Source organism: Pseudorca crassidens, chromosome 13, assembly GCF_039906515.1.
Source record: "Pseudorca crassidens isolate mPseCra1 chromosome 13, mPseCra1.hap1, whole genome shotgun sequence".
Taxonomy (NCBI): Eukaryota; Metazoa; Chordata; class Mammalia; order Artiodactyla; family Delphinidae; genus Pseudorca; species Pseudorca crassidens.
The window spans coordinates 47,915,960-47,935,491 of NC_090308.1; the positions used below are offsets into that span (position 1 = coordinate 47,915,960).

The 19,532-nt window shown below is 38.8% G+C and overlaps 1 protein-coding gene across 3 annotated transcripts in view; it reads right to left on the minus strand.

Moving 5' to 3' along the window:
• Window positions 1-241: 241 nt before the first annotated feature.
• RPF2 (ribosome production factor 2 homolog) overlaps window positions 242-19,532 on the minus strand; it is a 35,826-nt gene continuing 16,535 nt past the window's right edge. For all 3 annotated transcript variants that reach the window (XM_067702344.1, XM_067702343.1, XM_067702345.1), the window contains exons 7-10: window positions 17,396-17,495; window positions 7,165-7,267; window positions 2,195-2,339; window positions 242-1,444 (exon numbers count right to left, since the gene is read on the minus strand). In XM_067702344.1, coding sequence (XP_067558445.1) covers window positions 1,265-1,444; window positions 2,195-2,339; window positions 7,165-7,267; window positions 17,396-17,495 — 528 coding nt within the window. In that variant the 3' untranslated portion in view covers window positions 242-1,264. The remainder of the gene's footprint in view (window positions 1,445-2,194; window positions 2,340-7,164; window positions 7,268-17,395; window positions 17,496-19,532) is intronic.

Here is a 19,532-nt window from a genome sequence, read left to right on the forward strand (position 1 = left end):
AGTCTTTGGTTAAATGTATAATCAAGTAACAAGTGTAAATGAGTGATACCAGCTCCCTCTTTTTTAAGAGACTATTAGCCAGGAAAGGGCTGGGGAGAAGGAAGGCTAAGGAATGGGTTTAAAAGAAAAGGGAAAGGATAAAAAAACTAAAATTGAGGTTCTAGCTTTTAGCAAACTCACATAAATGCATGCACACATAGACATGGAGGAGCTCCTTGACATGGAAATGAAAACAATAGCATTTCTACTTTACATAACACATCATGGTTTATGTATGTTTGTACTTTTACAGCATAATTGGCTTGTGCTTGTATAAAGGAGCCTCTTTGCCAGGGACTCAGTCAAGGAAACTAAATTGTACATTTAGGGAACGCAAGTTTGCAGTACGAGAAGCAGGAAGCAGAAAGCTTTCCCCCACTTTCCTAGGCACAGGGCCAGTCTTCAAGAAATTTCAAAATAAGCTGTTTGGCTTTGGCTTACTCCTACTCTGTATGCAAACACCCAGGGCCTTCATGTGACCTTTAGCTACCTACGGCTACCCAGTACCCTAAAATGTCGTGTGTCTTAACTTATCTAATCTCTCCTTTCTCACTTCAACCCTTATCAAAACTTTCTTTCTCCCAAAGAAGAGGAACAGGGCTCCTTTATTAGCAGAATCTCTTAAACTAATCAATAGTAAGGTAGCATGTCAATGATCAGGTAGTGGACATCTCAGAGATCTGTTTTAAGACACAGAGCTTAAAATCTCAAAATTAATCTCTAACTGGTAGAATTTCAGGTAAAACAACAGGAAAGTAAAAAAATAAAAGTCAGGTTATATGTATATGCTGGGAGATGGGGTCAACTTTCCAGGTAGCTCATACTGAGCATGTATACAGTTACTTTGGAGCATTGCTACTTTCCATAACTTCCTCCCTTTATCTAAAGCTTAACCCAAAATTCTCTAAAATACCAATGACTGTTCTGGAGATCCCTCCTCACTCACCCACCCAACGAGATAGGAGACTTTGTATGGGGTAGGCAGAGGGAAATGTCACATCACAGAGAGAAAACGGCATACCAGGGTGTAATGTCTCCAGTAAGAGCCTAACTTTCAACCTAATACTAGTATGTTACTGTTCACAATGTATATAATATATAATTTAGGTAAATTATCAAGTTATAAAAATATACAATAAAACCTTACAAGAAACTCTGAAATAACTGATGCTTGATAAGTCTAAGTAAAGACTACAATAAAAATGCAGTTACTGGCTATATTCCATCAATCCTTTTTAATTCTCTTTGATTTTTTCTCCTGGTCTTCTGCTTTCCTTTCTACAGGTCGCTTCTTCAACCCCTTCATTTTCCTGGTTTGTAGTTTGCTTAGGTCTTGCTTCTGCATATGAATTCTTCCATAAGTTGTACCAAAAGTATCATGAGAGACATTTTTCTTCTTCTTTGGCTATGAAACAAGAATATATTATATTTAGTTGGGTCTACTACCATGAACTGGTAAAAATCTAGTGTACAACAACTATCGTATCAACAATCTCCATTAATGAGCACACCTTTAATGATATAGAGTCTATAGCCCTACAGCCCTTTCTCCTCCAACTTAGGTATAAACAGATCACTCAGAGCTTGTTAAAATGCCAATTCTAATTCAGTAGGACTCCGGTGGGATCTGCAAATTCAGCATTTCTAACAATTCTCAGGTAAACTGTCAGACCATACTTTGAGAAGCAACACAACAGACTAATCACTGTCATGCACTGAGAGAATTTCCTGTGTTTAGCTTAAGGATTATAACTATCATTTCAATCTTTATTGGCATTCCAGAGATGCCATGTCTACTTGCTTTTTAAAACCATTCAAAAGTCAAAACACATTTTATGCAAGTATGGGTTACACATACTATGCTTGAAATTACATTTTCACAATGCCTAAAATGAGCCCCATTTTTGCTGAAAACTGGCAGTCTTGACTACTAGGAAGCTCTCAGCAACACCTGATGCCTGGTTTCTACAATTTTATTATCAATTATGGTTGGCTTATTTGCTTCTTCCTCCTTTCTTTGGCTCTGAGAGTCTAATTTTATCTATTTTATTGACCTCTTTATGTATGCTCTTCAATATAATATGCCACAAATCCTTTTTTGGAAAGAAGAATGGAATATACAAATAAACATGGCACCAAGCTACAAGCCATGTACCTTGAGGGCTTTGGGCATTTTCATAGATAACTTATAAAGGTCATCTGATGCTAGGTGTGTCCTCCTCAGAACCAGATCCAATGAGGGTCCCATCTCCTCCAATTCAATCCGAGGTGTTCTGCAGCCAGATTTCTTCAACAGCAACCTTTATGAAATAGCAAAAAAGAAATGTTGCTTTGACTTTGATAAAAGTCCTGCCACCCTCCCCACAAATATTTTTGTTCTAGGAGATTACAGTTCCATAAAATATCATAAAATGTTTAGAAAGGCTAAGCTTAGAGACTTCCCTGGCAGTCCAGTGGTTAAGGCTCTGCGCTCCCAATGCAGGGGGAATGGGTTTTATCCCTAGTCAGGGAACTAATATCCCAGATACCACATAGCATGGCCAAAAAGATTTAAAAAAAAAAGGAAAGGCTAAGCTTAATACTTTATATATTTAGACCAAGTGTTTTCTTTTTATTTTTTTTAAATAAATTTATTTATTTTATTTATTTATTTTTGGCTGCACTGGGCCTTCGTTGCTGCTTGCGGGCTTTCTCTAGTTGCAGCGAGCAGGGGCTACTCTTTGTTGCGCTGCGTGGCTTCTCGTTGCGGTGGCTTCTCTTGTTTCGGAGCACAGGCTCTAGGTGCATGGGCTTCAGTAGTTGTGGCATGTGGGCTCAATAGTTGTGGCTCGCAGGCTCAGTAGCTGTGGTACATGGGCTTAGTTGCTCTGCGGCATGTGGGATCTTCCCGCACCAGGGCTCGAACCCGTGTCCCCTGCATTGGCAGGCGGATTCTTAACCACTGAACCACCAGGGAAGCCCCAAGACCAAGTATTTTCTTTAGTCTACTTATTTTCAAAATAAAACATAAGAGTATGCAATACTGTTGAGAAACAGCAGGTGATATAGTTCTAAGAAGTGAAGTGGAATCCTTTTATTTGACTTCTTCATCTTACGCAAAATTTACATGATCATAAAAAAATCTTAATTGGGTTTTTGAAACATTATATTACATGATTGATTAACAAATTCTTATTTCTCTAAGACCTATTCAGAATCAACTTTTGTCCATAGCATAGACATTTACTGATCTCTATAGATTGGAATGAACTTAATATAACAAAACCACAACTTTCTAGATACCATATGTCCAAATAGCTCTGGATTTGAAAGCATATGAAGGATACAATGGGGAGGAAGGGAGAGTCACAAATTCTTTTTTTGTGAGAGATACAACAAGAACTGCTCAAAGACCTGAAGGTTTTTTGAGTTAAAAGACTCAATTTGTTACTGTGGCCAGATCTCCATACAGGGGAAAAAAAGGACTAAATAATAATGTTTTTAAAAGATCAGCCTTGGGCTTCCCTGGGGGCACAGTGGTTGAAAATCTGCCTGCTAATGCAGGTCACACGGGTTCGAGCCCCGGTCTGGGAAGATCCCATATGCCACGGAGCAACTAGGCCCGTGAGCCACAACTACTGAGCCTGCGCGTTTGGAGCCTGTGCTCCACAACAAGAGAGGCCGCGAGAGTGAGAGGCCCGCACACCGCGATGAAGAGTGGCCCCCGCTTGCCACAACTAGAGAAAGCCCTCGCACAGAAAGTTAAGAACTATTGCCCAGAACCTTTACACCCATGTAAATCTCCATTTCAGATCTTAACCTCAAGCTTTGTTTGTTTTGTTTCCCTATAAGCTCTAAATCAAAAGTGACATTCGGGCTTCCCTGGTGGCGCAGTGGTTGAGAGTCCGCCTGCCGATGCAGGGGGCGCAGGTTCGTGCCCTGGACCGGAAGGATCCCACGTGCCGCAGAGCGGCTGGGCCTGTGAGCCATGGCCGCTGGGCCTGCGCGTCCGGAGACTGTGCTTGCCTATTTCTTGAGAAAGACTGGCATTACCACTCTTGTTTAAATTGCGATTTCCTTATTTTTCTCCCTTCCATATCCCTCTCTTCTGTTGACATTCTGTGTTCATTACTTAACTCCTTGCCTAGAATGTTGTGTTTGCTTTTTAAGGTATGCTAATACTTCCTGTTTTGCATATTTCTCCCCATAAAACCTACCCAATGCCATGGCAAAGGCATACGTGGCAGTTACTAAAGATCTTCAGTTTCATATTAATAGCTCTGGCCCTATAGTGAATAAAATTCTCCAAGGAATTAATTATTATAGGATATACAGGAAGGTGCCAGTAACACTATGATTTATTTCCCCCAAACAGGAAAGGTCAAAGGTTCTATTAATGTAATTCCATGCTCAGAGTTCCTTTCATACAAGAAGCTCAAAACCATTTTATAAGCCTTACTGATCTTCACAAATTAATAAGTGTCAATATTAACTACCTTTAACCAACTGCCTAAGGGCTGGTTGGAAGAGGGCAGGACACCCAAGAGCAGCCTGTGAGAATGCCTGAGGAGCCACAGTAGGTCAGACACACTTCTATGGCACATTCCCACCTCTATCTGCACCCCTCTCCCTCTCATAAAGGAGAATTATCAGTCTCAGAGGGACCTCAGAATTACCTATATGATATTACTACACTTTGCAAAGGAAAAACAGGGGCCCTGAGAAGTGACTTGCCCATGTCATGTGGCAAAGCCTGGCAAAGAGCCAGGTCACTAGGCTCAGAGGTGATGCTCATTCCCGGGACCACCTCTTCCTTCCCCTCCCAAGCAGAGCACAGCCCTTGGAGGCTAAGCTAATCCACATCTAGGGATTTTCCCCAGTAGCAGCTTGCTCTCAATCACACTGTCCACTTTCTATTTCAAATCAATAGCTAGCAGGTATTACAGGATATAGATATGAAAAGCTGGGATTAAAATTTTACACTAGAAAAAAAAAAAAAAAAATTTTACACTAGGGGGGCTTCCCTAGTGGCGCAGTGGTTGAGAGTCCGCCTGCCGATGCAGGGGACACGGGTTCGTGCCCCGGTCCGTGAAGATCCCACATGCCGTGGAGCAGCTGGGCCCGTGAGCCATGGCAGCTGAGCCTGCGCGTCTGGAGCCTGTGCTCCGCAAGGGGAGAGGCCACAACACTGAGAGGCCCGCGTACAGCAAAAAAAAAAAAAAAAAAAATTTTACAATAGGGTTTCTGATCTTAAAAATTCAGATCTTGGGACTTCCCTGGTGGTCCGGTGGTTAAGAACCTGCCTTCCAATGCAGGGGACGTAGGTTCAATCCCTGGTCAGGGGAACTAAGATCCCACATGCCACAGGGCAACTAAGCCCTGTCACAACTACTAAGCCCATGGGCCTCAACTAGAGAGCCCATGTGCCACAAACTACAGAGCCCACGCACTCTGGAGCCCATGCAAAACTAGCGAAGCCTGCGTGCTGCAACTGAAAGATCCTGCATGGTGCAAAGAAGACCCTGAGTGCCGCAGCTAAGTCCCAATGCAGCCAAAAATAAATACATAAATACATAAATAAATAAAATAATTTCGTAAAAATTTCAAATCTTTTTTTTTCATTATGGCAGATGCCATGCTAACCTAACAGTGATTCCAGCAATTACATACTTCTTAAAGTAAGTGGACGGACGAATATGTGTAGTTACACTGCCAATTTATCCTTGTTCTTAAGACTGATTTGCTAATTTTCTGTCCATTTTGCTTTATTTCTCTGTATTTTCTTTCTTTCTTTACAAATTTATCTTTCTTTTCACTAAATACAAGTTCTGATACAAGAGAATACTTCCTTTGAAATTGTTCACCATGAGTTTTAGATTATTATTATTCATTTCTCATTCTCAAAGACTTTTATCTTTATTTTTTAGCTCCTTTGTATCCCAGGGTCTCCTTGTTTAACATAAGTTTTCAAAAAGATTTTTTTTTATGTTAGTGATTTTTCATGTTTTATCTCTTGCTCTATAAATAGGAGTCACCTACTTCATAATATTCTTAGCTGCCCCAAAATCAAGTTTGGAAATGAAAACAACAGATTATAGGGACTTTCAATCTCAACTAGTTAAAAATGATTATAAAATCCTTTGCCTGTTATTATTTAAATGAGAAAAAAATAGAAAAATAGAAATGGTGGTACCACTCATGTGGTGAAAAGAACCGAGCATCTCTGACTCCATACAGTTGAGACAAAGATGGACATTACTAACAAAAAAGAGGTGATTACTTAGTTCATTTGGATGTTCACTGGACACAAGCTGGTCAACCATGTATTCCATTATGATAAAAAAACAAAATTAAAACCATGGATGAAATGCTGAAGTCCACGAATGGTTGCACAAACAGCACCACTGCACGAAGACACTGTCAACACTGGGCTGCCGGTGCTCAGGCCGCACTGCCACGCCACAGCGCAAAGCAGATGTCAGGCTGAATTCAATGTACCAAGGGAGGCAGTTAGTGGGAGTCAATGTATTCTCTAGGAAAGTGTGTGCTCCATCAATCAGCGCTAACACTTTATTTTAAATAAGGGAAAAAACAAGTCATGCTTACCTCAAAAGGCAGTTGCAGCACGTCATTAAGGTTTTTATGAAAACAGAATGTGCTTGTTAGGATTTATATTTATATTGTGGTGGGGGTATGGGTAGAGGCCTGGGCTGGAGAAAGAAGGTAAAATGAATCTAGCCACTGAATCTTATTACTTTCAGACTCCATTTTTTAGACTCAGGACTTTGAGATTTGCTTTGGCTGGGCTAAGACTTGTGGCTTGGCGCTCTAAATTTAGTCAAGAAAAACAGGGAGATACTGCATAAAAGTATGGCAAGTTAGGACTGAATAAGCGTTCTAAGCTCAGAGGGAGTATACTGTTTGATGCCCCAGGGCCCTGGAAAAGCAGGGTTTCCGGGAGGCAGAAGTTAGCAGGGGAGTGACAGACCTGAGGATCAGCACAGAGCTACTTTGTCACTGCTATTCTGAAAACTCTCCAAATAAACTTTTGGCCAGACACCAATTCTAAGTCTGAGCTCTATAAAACAGTCACACTAAAATGCTAACCCTGAGGATTAACAAAAACATGCTAAGAAATGCACTTACTTATAGCTTCGAAAGTAAATCTTCCCATTCAGTGCAGTGAAGTGCAGAACATACTCTAAACCAGCCAGACGGACATTTGATACTGTGGGGCCTCTGAAGAAATCTAAAAGCACACATCAGGTTGTTTGGGGGAAAAAAAAAAGATTAATTAAGATTAATTAAAAGATCAATTAAAAATAATTAAAATAATTAATTAATTAAAAATTTTAAAAGATTAAGATTAATTAAAAGACTAATTAAAATTAACTAACTTTAATTAATTAAAAGATTAATTAAAATCTTAATTAAAAGACTAATTAAGATTAATTGTTACAAATCAGCTGCACTCTAAACGCAACTCTCTGTATCTCATCTAAAAAGCAGCACAAAAACTCATGCCTGAAAAATCTGATGGTCCCGCCCCTCTACCATTTAATCTCATGACTGTATTTCTGTTTAATTCACTGAGCCATGTAATTTTTCAGTTTTGCAGTTCTCCCTCTAAGCCAATGCTCAGCACCAGAGTATAACAGGTTTATTGTGAACAGTAATTTTTTAGAAAATGTAAAACAAGGTATACAATTTTAATCAACTAAGACAGACAGGTTAAGATGGCAAAAGTCTATAAAAATGGCTGTTCAAACTTTGACTATTAAATTGAACTAGTGTTTGTCATATGGCAGACGCCAACAAACAAGAAAATTCTAACAAGGTATCTCAATTATATGAGCAAAGAAAAGCTATCTAGTGTCAAAGCCAGAAAAGAACCATCAAGATCAATGAGTAGACTGTTTTCCCACAGAGTGGTAATAATACCCAAGTGGCACATATGAGATAATTTTAAATGATACACAGGCAGATACAATCTACAATGCATTATTTATGTTATCATACACCATTTTGCACTGAGAGTAGGGACATAGGGTTTCCTTTTAAAAAGAGGAGTCAGGGGCTTCCCTGGTGGCGCAGTGGTTGAGAGTCCGCCCGCCAATGCAGGGGACACGGGTTCGTGCCCCGGTCCGGGAAGATCCCACATGCCGCGGAGCGGCTGGGTGAGCCTGTGCGTCCGGAGCCTGTGCTCTGCAACGGGAGAGGCCACGGCGGTGAGAGGCCCACGTACCGCAAAAAAAATAAATAAAAATAAAAAATAAAAAGAGGAGTCAATTTAAAGAAAAATCTCCAGTGAACAATGCTATGGATACTACACAGACATGGCTAACGTTATGAAGGTGGCACATGAATGAAAAGAGTTTGGAAAACAGCAAACAAGTTTGGTCACCTCATTTTTACAGATAAAAAGACTGAACTTGGGGGGAGGCTAAATGGGAATACATGAATAACATCTAGCTAAGAAAAAGTTAGGCATAAAAGGGTCATCCAAATTAATTACTTAGGAAGAGGTGCCCTAAGACAGGTGATGTCATAAACAGGAAATATCTCATTCTGTCCCAATCTGTAGCCACTCAGCACTTGCTTCCCTCCTCCCATTAGCTCATAAGATGGGAATTATCTCCATGTGCATGGACATATACATCTTTTACAGTTTGCTTTTTCCTTCTTACAGATAACTAAAAGAAAATCACATCACTAACATACATAAAGCAGACGTTAAGTGTGCATACCCTTGTACACACCACCCTTCCTTACTACCACAAATAAAAATCCCTTGGGGGTACTTTTATAAACCAAATATGTACGTTTTCAAGGTATTTTGATCTAAAAATTGATTTTAATTAATGAAGAACTTTCCCATAGTTTTGCCAAAACCTGACTCTCCTTCAGTGGCCAAGTTAATAAAGCCCCACTCACGGTTGTGGCAGCATTATTGAAGTCAGAGTCATTCTGGGGAACAAGATATGTACATTCCAGTCTCCCCTGAAACAGTTTTTGTAATGCAAACCTTATAGGCATGTGCTTTTTCCATAAGCTTTTAAGAAAGAAAAAAAAAACAAAAAATGAAATGAGGTAGAAAGTTTTAAGAACATTGACCCTTACCTCACACCATATACAAAAATTAACTCAAAATGGATCATAAACCTAAATGTAAGATCTAAAGTTATAAGACTTCAAAAAAATATTTATAAGAGAAAAAAATCTTTGCAATCTTGGGATAAGCAAAGGTTTCTTAAACAAAACACTGTATGAACAACCATTAAAGAAAAAAATTGGATAAAGTACACTTCACAAAAATTTAAAATTTCTGCTCTTTAAAAGACATCACTGTTTGCAGATTACATGATACTATACACAGAAAATCCTAAATATGCCACCAAAAAACTACTAGAGTGCATCAATGAATACAGTAAAGTTGCAGGATATAAAATTAATACACAGAAATTTGTTGCATTTCTATACACTAACAGCACACTGTCAGAGAAATACCTAGGAATAAACCTACCTAGGGAGTTAAAAGACCTATACTTGGAAACCTGTAAGACATGGATGAAAGAAATTGAAGACAACACAAACACATGGAAAGATATACTGTGTTCATGGATTGGAAGAATTAATATTGTTAAAATGACCATAATACTCTATAGATTCAATGCAACCCCTATCAAAATACCAATGCCATAGAACTAGAATAATTTTAAAATGTGTATGGAAACACAAAAGACCCAAATAGTCAAAACAATCTTGAGAAAAAACAGAGCTGGAGGAATCATGCTCCCTGACTTCAGACAGACAGAAAAACAGTTACATGGATCAATGGAACAGAATAGAGAGCCCAGAAATAAACTCACATACTTAAGGTCAATTAATCTATGACAAAGGAAGCAAGCATATACAATGTTGAAAAATCTCTTTGGTAAATGGTGCTGGGAAAACTGGACAGCTACACGTAAAAGAATGAAATCAGAACATTTTCTCACACAATATATAAAAATAAACTCAAAATGCATTAAAGATCTAAATGTACGACCAGAAACTACAAAACTCCTAGAAGAAAACATAGGCAGAACACTCTTTGACATAAATCGTAGCAATATTTTTTTTTGAACCTGTCTCCTAAGGCAAAGGAAACACAAGCAAAAATAAACAAATGGGACCTACTTAAACCTAAAAGCAGAAGACCTGACTAGACATTTTTCCAAAGAACACATACTGATGGCCAACAGGCACATGAAAAGATGATCAACACTGCTAATCATCAGAAAAATGCTAATCAAAAGCATAATGAAATATCACCTTACACCAGTCAGAATGGCTATCATCAAAAAGACCACTAATAACAAATGTTAGTGAGGATGTAGAGAAAATGGAGTCCTTGTAGGAATGTAAGTTCTACAGCCACTGAGGAAAACAATATGGAGGTTCCTAAAAAACTAAAAATAAAACTATCATATCCAGCAATTCCACTCCTGGGTACATAACCAAAGAAAACAACACACTAATTTGAAAGGATACATGTACTACTTCAATGTTCACAGCAGCATTATTTACAATAGCCAAGATATGGAAGCAACCTAAGTGTCCATACACACACACACACACACACGTGTGTGTGTGTATATATATATACACACACGCACACACATACATACAATGAAATACTACTCAGCCATCAAAAGAATGAAATTTTGCCATTTGCAGCAACATGGATGGACTTGGAGAGCATCATGCTAAGTGAAATTAGAGGAAGACAATGTATGATATCACTTGTATGTGGAATCTAAAAAATACAACAAACTAGTGCACATATCTGACTCACAGATATAGAGAACCAGTGGTTACCAGCAGGGAGAGGGAAAGGCGAGGGGCAAGAGAGGGACACGGGCTTAAAGGTACAAACTACTATGCATAAAATAAATAAGCTACAAGGATATACTGTACAGCACAGGGAATATAGCCAACAATTTATAATAACTGTAAGTGTAGCATAATCTTTAAAAATTGTGAATTGGGCTTCCCTGGTGGCGCAGTGGTTGAGAGTCTGCCTGCCGATGCAGGGGACACAGGTTCGTGCCCCGGTCTGGGAAGATCCCACATGCCACAGAGCAGCTGGGCCCGTGAGCCATGGCAGCTGAGCCTGCGCGTCCGGAGCCTGTGCTCCGCAACGGGAGAGGCCACAACAGTGAGAGGCCCATGTACAGCAAAAAAAAAAAAAAAAAAAAAAAAAATTGTGAATCACTATGTTGTACACCTGAAACTTACATAATATTATAAATCAGCTATATCTCGATAAAAATTTTTTTTTTAAAAAAGACATCATTAAAAACAAAAAGGCAAGGGACTTCCCTGGTGGCGCAGTGGTTAAAGACTCCGTGCTTCCACTGCAGGGGGAGCGAGTTCAATCCCTGGTTGGGGAACTAAGATCCCACATGCTGCATGGTGTGGCCAATAAATAAATACATAAATCAATAAAACAAAAAGGCAAGCCACAGTCCAGGAGAGAATATTCAAAGATATATGTCAGACAGACAAAAGACTTCTCTCTCTCTCTCTCTCTCTCTCTCTCTCTCTCTCACACACACACACACACACACACACACACACACACACACACACACACACACACACTCTTCCACATTAGTACCCAATAAAAAGACAAATAACCAAATAAAAAAATCAGGCAAAGATCTGAACACACACTTTACCAAAGATATACAAATGGCCAATAAGCACATGAAAAGATGTTCAACCTTATAAGTCACCAGAAAATGCAAATTAAAACTGCAACACTACCACTCCTTTATTTTGTAGATTTGACTTTGGAAACATATTACTGTCAGTATTCAACACCTATTAGAGTAACTAAAATTAAAAAGAACGGCCTACCAAGTATTGACAAGGAGATGGAGCCCCTACAGTTAGTGGGAATGCAAAATAGTGCAACCATGTTAAACAGTTTGGCAGTTTCTTAAAAATGTTTAACATAGGGCTTCCCTGGTGGCACAGTGGTTGAGAATCTGCCTGCCAATGCGGGGGACACGGGTTCGAGCCCTGGTCTGGGAGGATCCCACATGCCGCGGAGCAGCTGGGCCCATGAGCCACAACTATTGAGCCCGTGCGTCTGGAGCCTGTGCTCCGCAACAAGAGAGGCCACGACAGTGAGAGGCCCACGCAAAAAAAAAAAAAATGTTTAACATACGCTATTCAAATGATCCAACCATTTTATTCCTAGGTATTCACCCAAAGGAAATGAAAACATAGGTCCTCACAAAAATTTGTATATAAATGTTCACAGCAGTTCTACTGGTAATAATTAAAAGCTGGAATCAATCTAAATGTCCATCAACAGATGAAGGTATAAACAAACTGCAGAATAGCTATAAATGGAATACTGCTCAGTTATAAAAAGAAATGGAGGATTGATACATACAACAACATGAATGAATCTCAAAACAAACTGAGTGAAAGAAGTCAGGCCAAGAAAAGTACATACTCTATGATTCCATTTACCTAAATTCTGGAAAATGCAAAAATGACAGAAAGCAGATCAACGTTTGCTTAGAATAGAGAAAAATAATGGATTACCAAAGGGCACAGGGAAATTCTGGGGGGTGGTGGAAAGGTTCTATATCTTGATTGCAGTGGTGTTTTTAGAGGTATATAAATATGTCAAAATCCATTAAATTTTAAAACTTTAAATATGTGCATTTGGACTTCCCTGGTGGCGCAATGGTTAAGAATCCATCTGCCAATGCAGGGTTCGATCCCTGGTGCAGGAAGATCCCACATGCCGCGGAGCAACTAAGCCTGTGCGCCACAACTACTGAGCCTGTGCGCTAGAGCCCGCGTGCCACAACTACTGCAGCCCGCGCGCCTAGAGCCCGTGATCCGCAACAAGAGAAGCCACCGCCTGCGCACCGCATCGAAGAGTTGGCCCCACTTGCTGCAACTAGAGAAAGCCCGTGCGCAGCAACAAAAACCCAATGCAGCCAAAAAATAAAACTTTAAAAAAAAGAATTAAAAAAAGAATTTAAAAATAAATACGTGCACTTGATTGTATGTAAATCATACCCCAAAAAATAATTTATAATGAAAAAACTTAATAAAGTTATCCCTAAAAATTGAAAACAAAATGAAATGAACCTGTGTATTGGGCTGAAGGCATAATCATACAGAAAAGGACTGTTTCAAATGACTTCAAAACACAGTAATTTGACCATATTCCTAATAGGATATATAGACATACAGAACTGCAAAAAAAAAAACCACACACACAAAAGAAACCAAACACCATTCAGTTGCACTCAATATTCATACTACCAGTAGTAATAACAGTATTTTATTCTGAGACTGTTGTATGTGTAGTACAGTATAAAGTAAATGCATCATTATGTTGGAGTCATTGAGAACCTGGATTTTTGTCATGGATGAAAGAAGGTATGTACGTGTACATATCCTTCTGTCCTAAATTTGAGTTAGAAGTTTCAGTATGAACTCAGGATATATTTTATCTTAACAAATAAATCTCATAGTTCTGTCCACTGAAAAAGCCTAGAAACAATGACCAACCCAGAAATACTCCCTAGCACACAAAATGTGATTTCTAAAATAATCTCACTTAAAAAAAACCCAGGATCCTTACAGAAATAGCTGATTCCAGGACTGGAGCAATTAAAGTACAAGAGGAGTCTAAAACATCAAGGGGGTGATGGATTAAAATGTGTTGAAACTCAGAGCACTGTCAAAAAGGCTGACCCTAAACTGGGCAGGAATGATGGTTGAGGTAAAAAGGGAGATATTATGAGAATAGGGATAAGGAGAAAAACCTGGTTAAACAGAAATAAGGGGGTAGCAGATAAATTGGTTATAATTAGAAAGAAAGCCCCAGTTTGGACATTTTTTCAATGGATCAATTCCAAGCAAAAATAACACCTTTAGTGTGACTGTGTCCATGAGTAAAAACACTGGGAAAGGGCACAGGAGGATGACCAGTGTGTTGACGGTAAAGACTAGGGGATGTGGACTCAGAGAATGGATAAGATCCTGATTCTGACACTTACTAACTCTTCACTCTGGACATCAGTGAACTGGTCTCAATTTCTTCATCCACAACATGGGAATATTATTACCATAATGAACTGAATGTTTGTTTAACCTCTAGTGTGACTATATTTGGAAATGAGGCTTCTAAGGAAGTACTTAAGGTTAAATGAGGTATGTCATAAGGGTAGGGTCTGCTCCCATAGGATAAGAGTCCATATAAGAAGAGACACCAGAAAACTTAAACCCCTCTTTCCTCTGTCTATCTCCCTCCTTCCCTTCCTCCCCAAGGAAAAGCCTTGTAAACACAAAGCAAGAAGCCAGCAAGAGAGTCCTCACCAGAAACCTGGACTTCTAGAACTGTGAAAAAATACATTTCTGTTGCTTATGAGCCACCCAGTCTATGGTCTTTTGCATGGCACCCTGAGCAGACTAATACAATTATCTCTGTAGAGCTGTAGAAAGGATTAAATTTAATAAATTACCTGACCTAATCTATGGCAGTTATTTTCATTATTATATGTATTAAAGTGGAATAAGAATTAGGAAATGAGAAAGGTTAAAAAAATTAAAACAATGACCACAGATGTAGATATGACCACTAATATAGACAAAGGCAATGAAGAAAAAAAAATAAAACCCAGTTAGGTAGTTAAGTTAAAGGTAGGCTTTAAAGGAACACTTAATAAAACTAACCTATTACTTGATTCATTATCACCTTTATATACGAGTAGTAGTCATACTAAAAAATAACCATAAAAAGTAGGATGGACTGGGAGTTCCATGGTGATCTAGTGGTTAGGATTTGGCGCTTTCACTACTGTGGCCTGGGTTCAATCCCTGGTCCTTTTTGGGGAACTGAGATCCCACAAGCCACACGGCACAACCAGAATTTAAAAAAAAAAAATTAGGATGGACTGAATCAAAAAACAGGCACTGGTTTTCTGTAAAGAAAAGCAGGACCTGCTAAGATTAACTACAAATCTATATAATATTTAAAGCAAAAGAGAAGCAAAATTCGAATGAACAAAATGGGTATCTGGCATGAAAATACTGAAGTTAACTTTTCTTTCTGGCCAATTACAAAAAGAAAACAAAAACACAACTTCCAAACAGGAAAAAAGCCCTTGATAAAATTCTCTTTACCTACTGCTCTACATTATTTCATTTGAACACACAACACAAACCAAGAAGTCTGCAACTTTCTTACTTCTTATTTATATTAAAAACTCAACTTTGCTTAGTGCCAGAAAATGTCACTCCATCCTGCTACCTGTCTTTCTTCTTTCTTAATTCCTTTTTGGTTTTCACTCCCTCCCTCTCATTACTGCATCATGTGGTTATTCCTGCCATCTAGTGGAAGCACAAAATAGTAAGATAAAATCATTTAAACAGAAGCAACAAAGCTCTGTTATAACAAATTATAAGTACTTCCCTCACTAATAATAATTATACAGAAGAACAAGGGGAAAAAAGCAGGAAATCTGAGCCAACGCAGTACAACTACTAGGAATCTTGGCTAAAAAAACTCCCTTGATGTTTCGGGCTATGTAATATTCAAAGAAGTGTTGGTCGCTGTCTTCCATGTATGATTTTTTTTTAATTAATTTATTTTTTTGGCTACGTTGGGTCTTTGTTGCTGCGTGCGGGCTTTCTCTAGTTGAGGTGAGTGGGGGCTACTCTTCGTTGCGGTGCAACGTGCAATGCAGGCTTCTCATTGCAGTGGCTTCTCTTGTGGAGCACGGGCTCTAGGTGCGTGGATTTCAGTAGCTGTGGCACGCAGGCTCAGTAGTTGTGGCTCACAGGCTCTAGAGCGCGGGCTCAGCAGTTGTGGTGCACGGGCTTAGTTGCTCCGTGGCATGTGGGATCTTCCCGGACCAGGGATCAAACCCGTGTCCCCTGCATTGGCAGGCAGATTCTTAACCACTGCGTCACCAGGGAAGTCCCTTTTCTTTTTTTTTTTTTAATTCATGGAAAACAGAGGTAAGAACCTATAGCAAAGACTCTGCGAAGGAATTATTCACCATGGGCAGGATGAAGAGCAGAAGAAGAAAAGCACAGGCTTTGGGTTTTGATTCTGCTTCACCTACTTAATGGCTCTTAACCTCTCTGAGCCTCCAACTTCCCATCTGTAAAATGAAATGTTACCAAACTCAAGAGTTTTAGTAAGGATTAAATAGGTTAACAGTGATACTTAGTTTTTCAAAAATAGCCATTATGAACAAGAGAAATGAGAAGTCCCGAAAACTGTATTCCTAACAATAAGAGCATAACTAATCCCAATAAGGAAAACTGAAATCAATGTGTCTGCCCACAAACATTCTTTGGTTGGCTCAGATTTGTAAAGAGCATGTATATAATTTATAATATATCCCCCACCAACTTTTCAAAAGTCATCTAGGGCAAAGTATATAAAAATCCAAAAGAAGGGCAACCAAAAAAGTTAAGCCATAGCTTGTAAGAATGGTGCAAGAAAAGCTCAAATAGAATAAATTATTTAAACTTCAGAAAATGCCACTAAGTATAAGAAGAGTTCATATCTCTAGGGACGAACTAAATTACCTTCCAGAGTAAGAACAGAGCTGGCAGATGTGATCACACAATATTAAGTATTAGTAACCGTTAAGAAACCATGAAGAACAATAATGTCAGCTTTTCAAAAAAGGAGAGAAAAAGTGGTTTAAAATTGGTAAATTTAACATCAATCTCAGACAATAACTATATATTGTATATTGGATTTTAAGAAGGTGGCTTGTGAACACATAAAAAGTAATGCAGTCATTAGATAAAACATTAGGAATGAGCAGAGTTCACTGAGAACCAATCACCTTTAAAACAACCTTACAAGGTTTTTTTTGTTTTTTTTAAAATGGAAAAGGGAGGAATGAAATTGGTGGAGATTAAGAAAGCAAGTTATACGGGGTTATAGTGTGAAAAGCCTTGTATATCAGACTAAGAAAAACTAATAGAGGTTTTTGAATTGGAAGTGGATGATGTATAATAATCTCGAAAATTTAACTTTTCAATTTTCTAAATTTAATTTAATAATGCCAATAATGACAGGAGATGGGTGCAAGCATTAAACAGGTTGCTACCAAAGTTACTATACCATCAAAAAGTAATAATGATCTATAGAGTATAGCATCCTTTTAACTCTCTCCTGCTTCTAGTGGGGAATAAACAAAATAATGAAAAGGAGAAAAAGAGATCAAAGAGAAAAAGCTGTGTATCTAGAGTGAAGTTGCAAACTGCCACGACCAATGGCAACTCTTAGAATGCCTACCTGACCTATCCTGCAGATATGTATTAAAATACTTACCAATAAGAAGGCTTTTTAGCCTTCTGTAGTCTTCTGTTACATCAAAATCATCACCTGCAAATATTAACATGGGTTTTGTTCCCTCCGGACATTTACTATTCTAGGAAATAAAAAAAAGTAATTACATAATTATCAAGTCTAAATTGTTTATATGCTGATTTTAAAGCAGTCAATATTTATATATAGCAGGGGTCCCCAATCCCTGGACTGGCATCAGTCCTCGGCCTGTTAGGAACCGGGCCTTACAGCAAGAGGTGAGCGGCAGGCGAGCAAGTGAAGCTTCATCTGCTGCTCCCCATCGCTCGCATTACTGCCTGAACCATTCCCCATCCCCCCATCCATCTGTGGAAAACTTGTCTTCCATCAAACTGGTCCCAGATGCCAAAAAGGTTGGGGACCGCTGATATACAGTGACTCATTTTCACATTTTCTTAACTGTCCTAAAACTATGTCTATGAATGCTGATTTTATTTATTTATTTAGTTTGGCCACACGGTACAGCATGCAGAATCTTAGTTCCCCAACCAGGAATTGAACCCGTGCCCCCTGCAGTGGAAGCGCGGAGCCTTAACCACTGGACCACCAAGGATGTCCCTATGAACACTGATTTTAGACTTAAAACCAGAGTGGGGATTTTTTAATTTACAGATTTTTACACTAAAAAATGATTTTTCATTCCACTCCCTCTTAGTGCCAAATTAATAAGTGATTAAAGAATGATGTAAGCTACTTTTTATCACTTTCTATGCAAAGAATAAAATAAAAAGCTAAACTTGCGGCAAAACAAACACAGCCCTCCAACAGCCAACATCTCAGAGTCAAAATAAATTTAATTTCTTTGAATTATTTGTAACAATGTGTCTTTCCTACTATGTCACACCAGCAGTATTTTTAAATGAAAGCTAAACTGAACTACCAACTAAACATTAACATGGGAAGCAATATAATGTTATACAAGCTACAGAAAATACGGGCAATCCTCACTCAGCAGGATCGAAGCTCTACTCTAAAAGATATTTTGTCTCGCTCTGGATTTTCTTTTCTTTCTTTTTTTTGGCTGCACCACACAGCTTGTGGGATCTTAGCTTCCACACCAGGGAATGAACCCGAGCCCTCGAGAGTGAAAGTGTGCAGTCCTAACACGGGACCGCCAGGGAACTCCCTAGTTCTGGATTTCCTATACCAAAAAGAATGTGAATTTTTGTTTTACCAAAGTGAAAGAAAAAATCAAATAGAAAAAATTCTTTAACTGAAGGGTTAATTTATGGAGGAAGAAGAATCGGTCTGAGCTTCCCACTGATTCTAATATCTCTGCTCTGACACTAATCAAGGATTATCCAAGTGGAGGGGGTAGGGGGAGACAGGACAACAAACAAACAAACATCCTCTGCCCTTGGACCAGAGGTCACGTGTTGCTTCGCTGTTCACCATGACCACTCTTGTTGACATTCTCTGCTTCCAACACGAACCTGAATGGTCTAAACTTAGGAGATGGGCCTAAAATCTGTCTGTCTGATTGTGGGCCTGAATAGACCTTCCAGACCCAATGACTCTTCTGTGTTCCACCTGTGCCCAGCTAACCTTTAATTTTAAATCATCTCATTTCTTAGACTTATTTTATGCAGAATAACCACCCCTAGAATTTTGGCCATCTTAGAAAACAGGCTTCTTGAATAATCACTCTATTTCCTGGTAGCGTCTAATCACCTGTTGCTTAAGAGTTAATAGAGGGATGAGGCTTGGCAATAAAAGTGGGCAAGTAAGAAAAGAAGTACCTGGTAAAGATGTCTTAAAAACGAGGAGGGAGAAATAAAGAAGAAATAAATATGGAAGGAAAGTACAACAAAACATGCAACTCCAGAACAAACTAAAACTACGAGGTTGTAGCCACATAACGGGGTCAAAGTGAAGGGGACTGGCTAATAGTCTATGTAGGAATTGCCAATGTAAGCACATTCTCATCAATTAATGAATTTTATAGTTATGGATATGCTCCATGAGTGAAAATTTAGTACTCAATTTATTTTTATTTTTTTCCCCACACCAAAACAGTACTTTTGTAAATTTTGACCCATTATTACTCCCATGTTATGGTTTTTTCAGCTGTCAAGTGTACATGGTGAAGAAAAAATTTAGT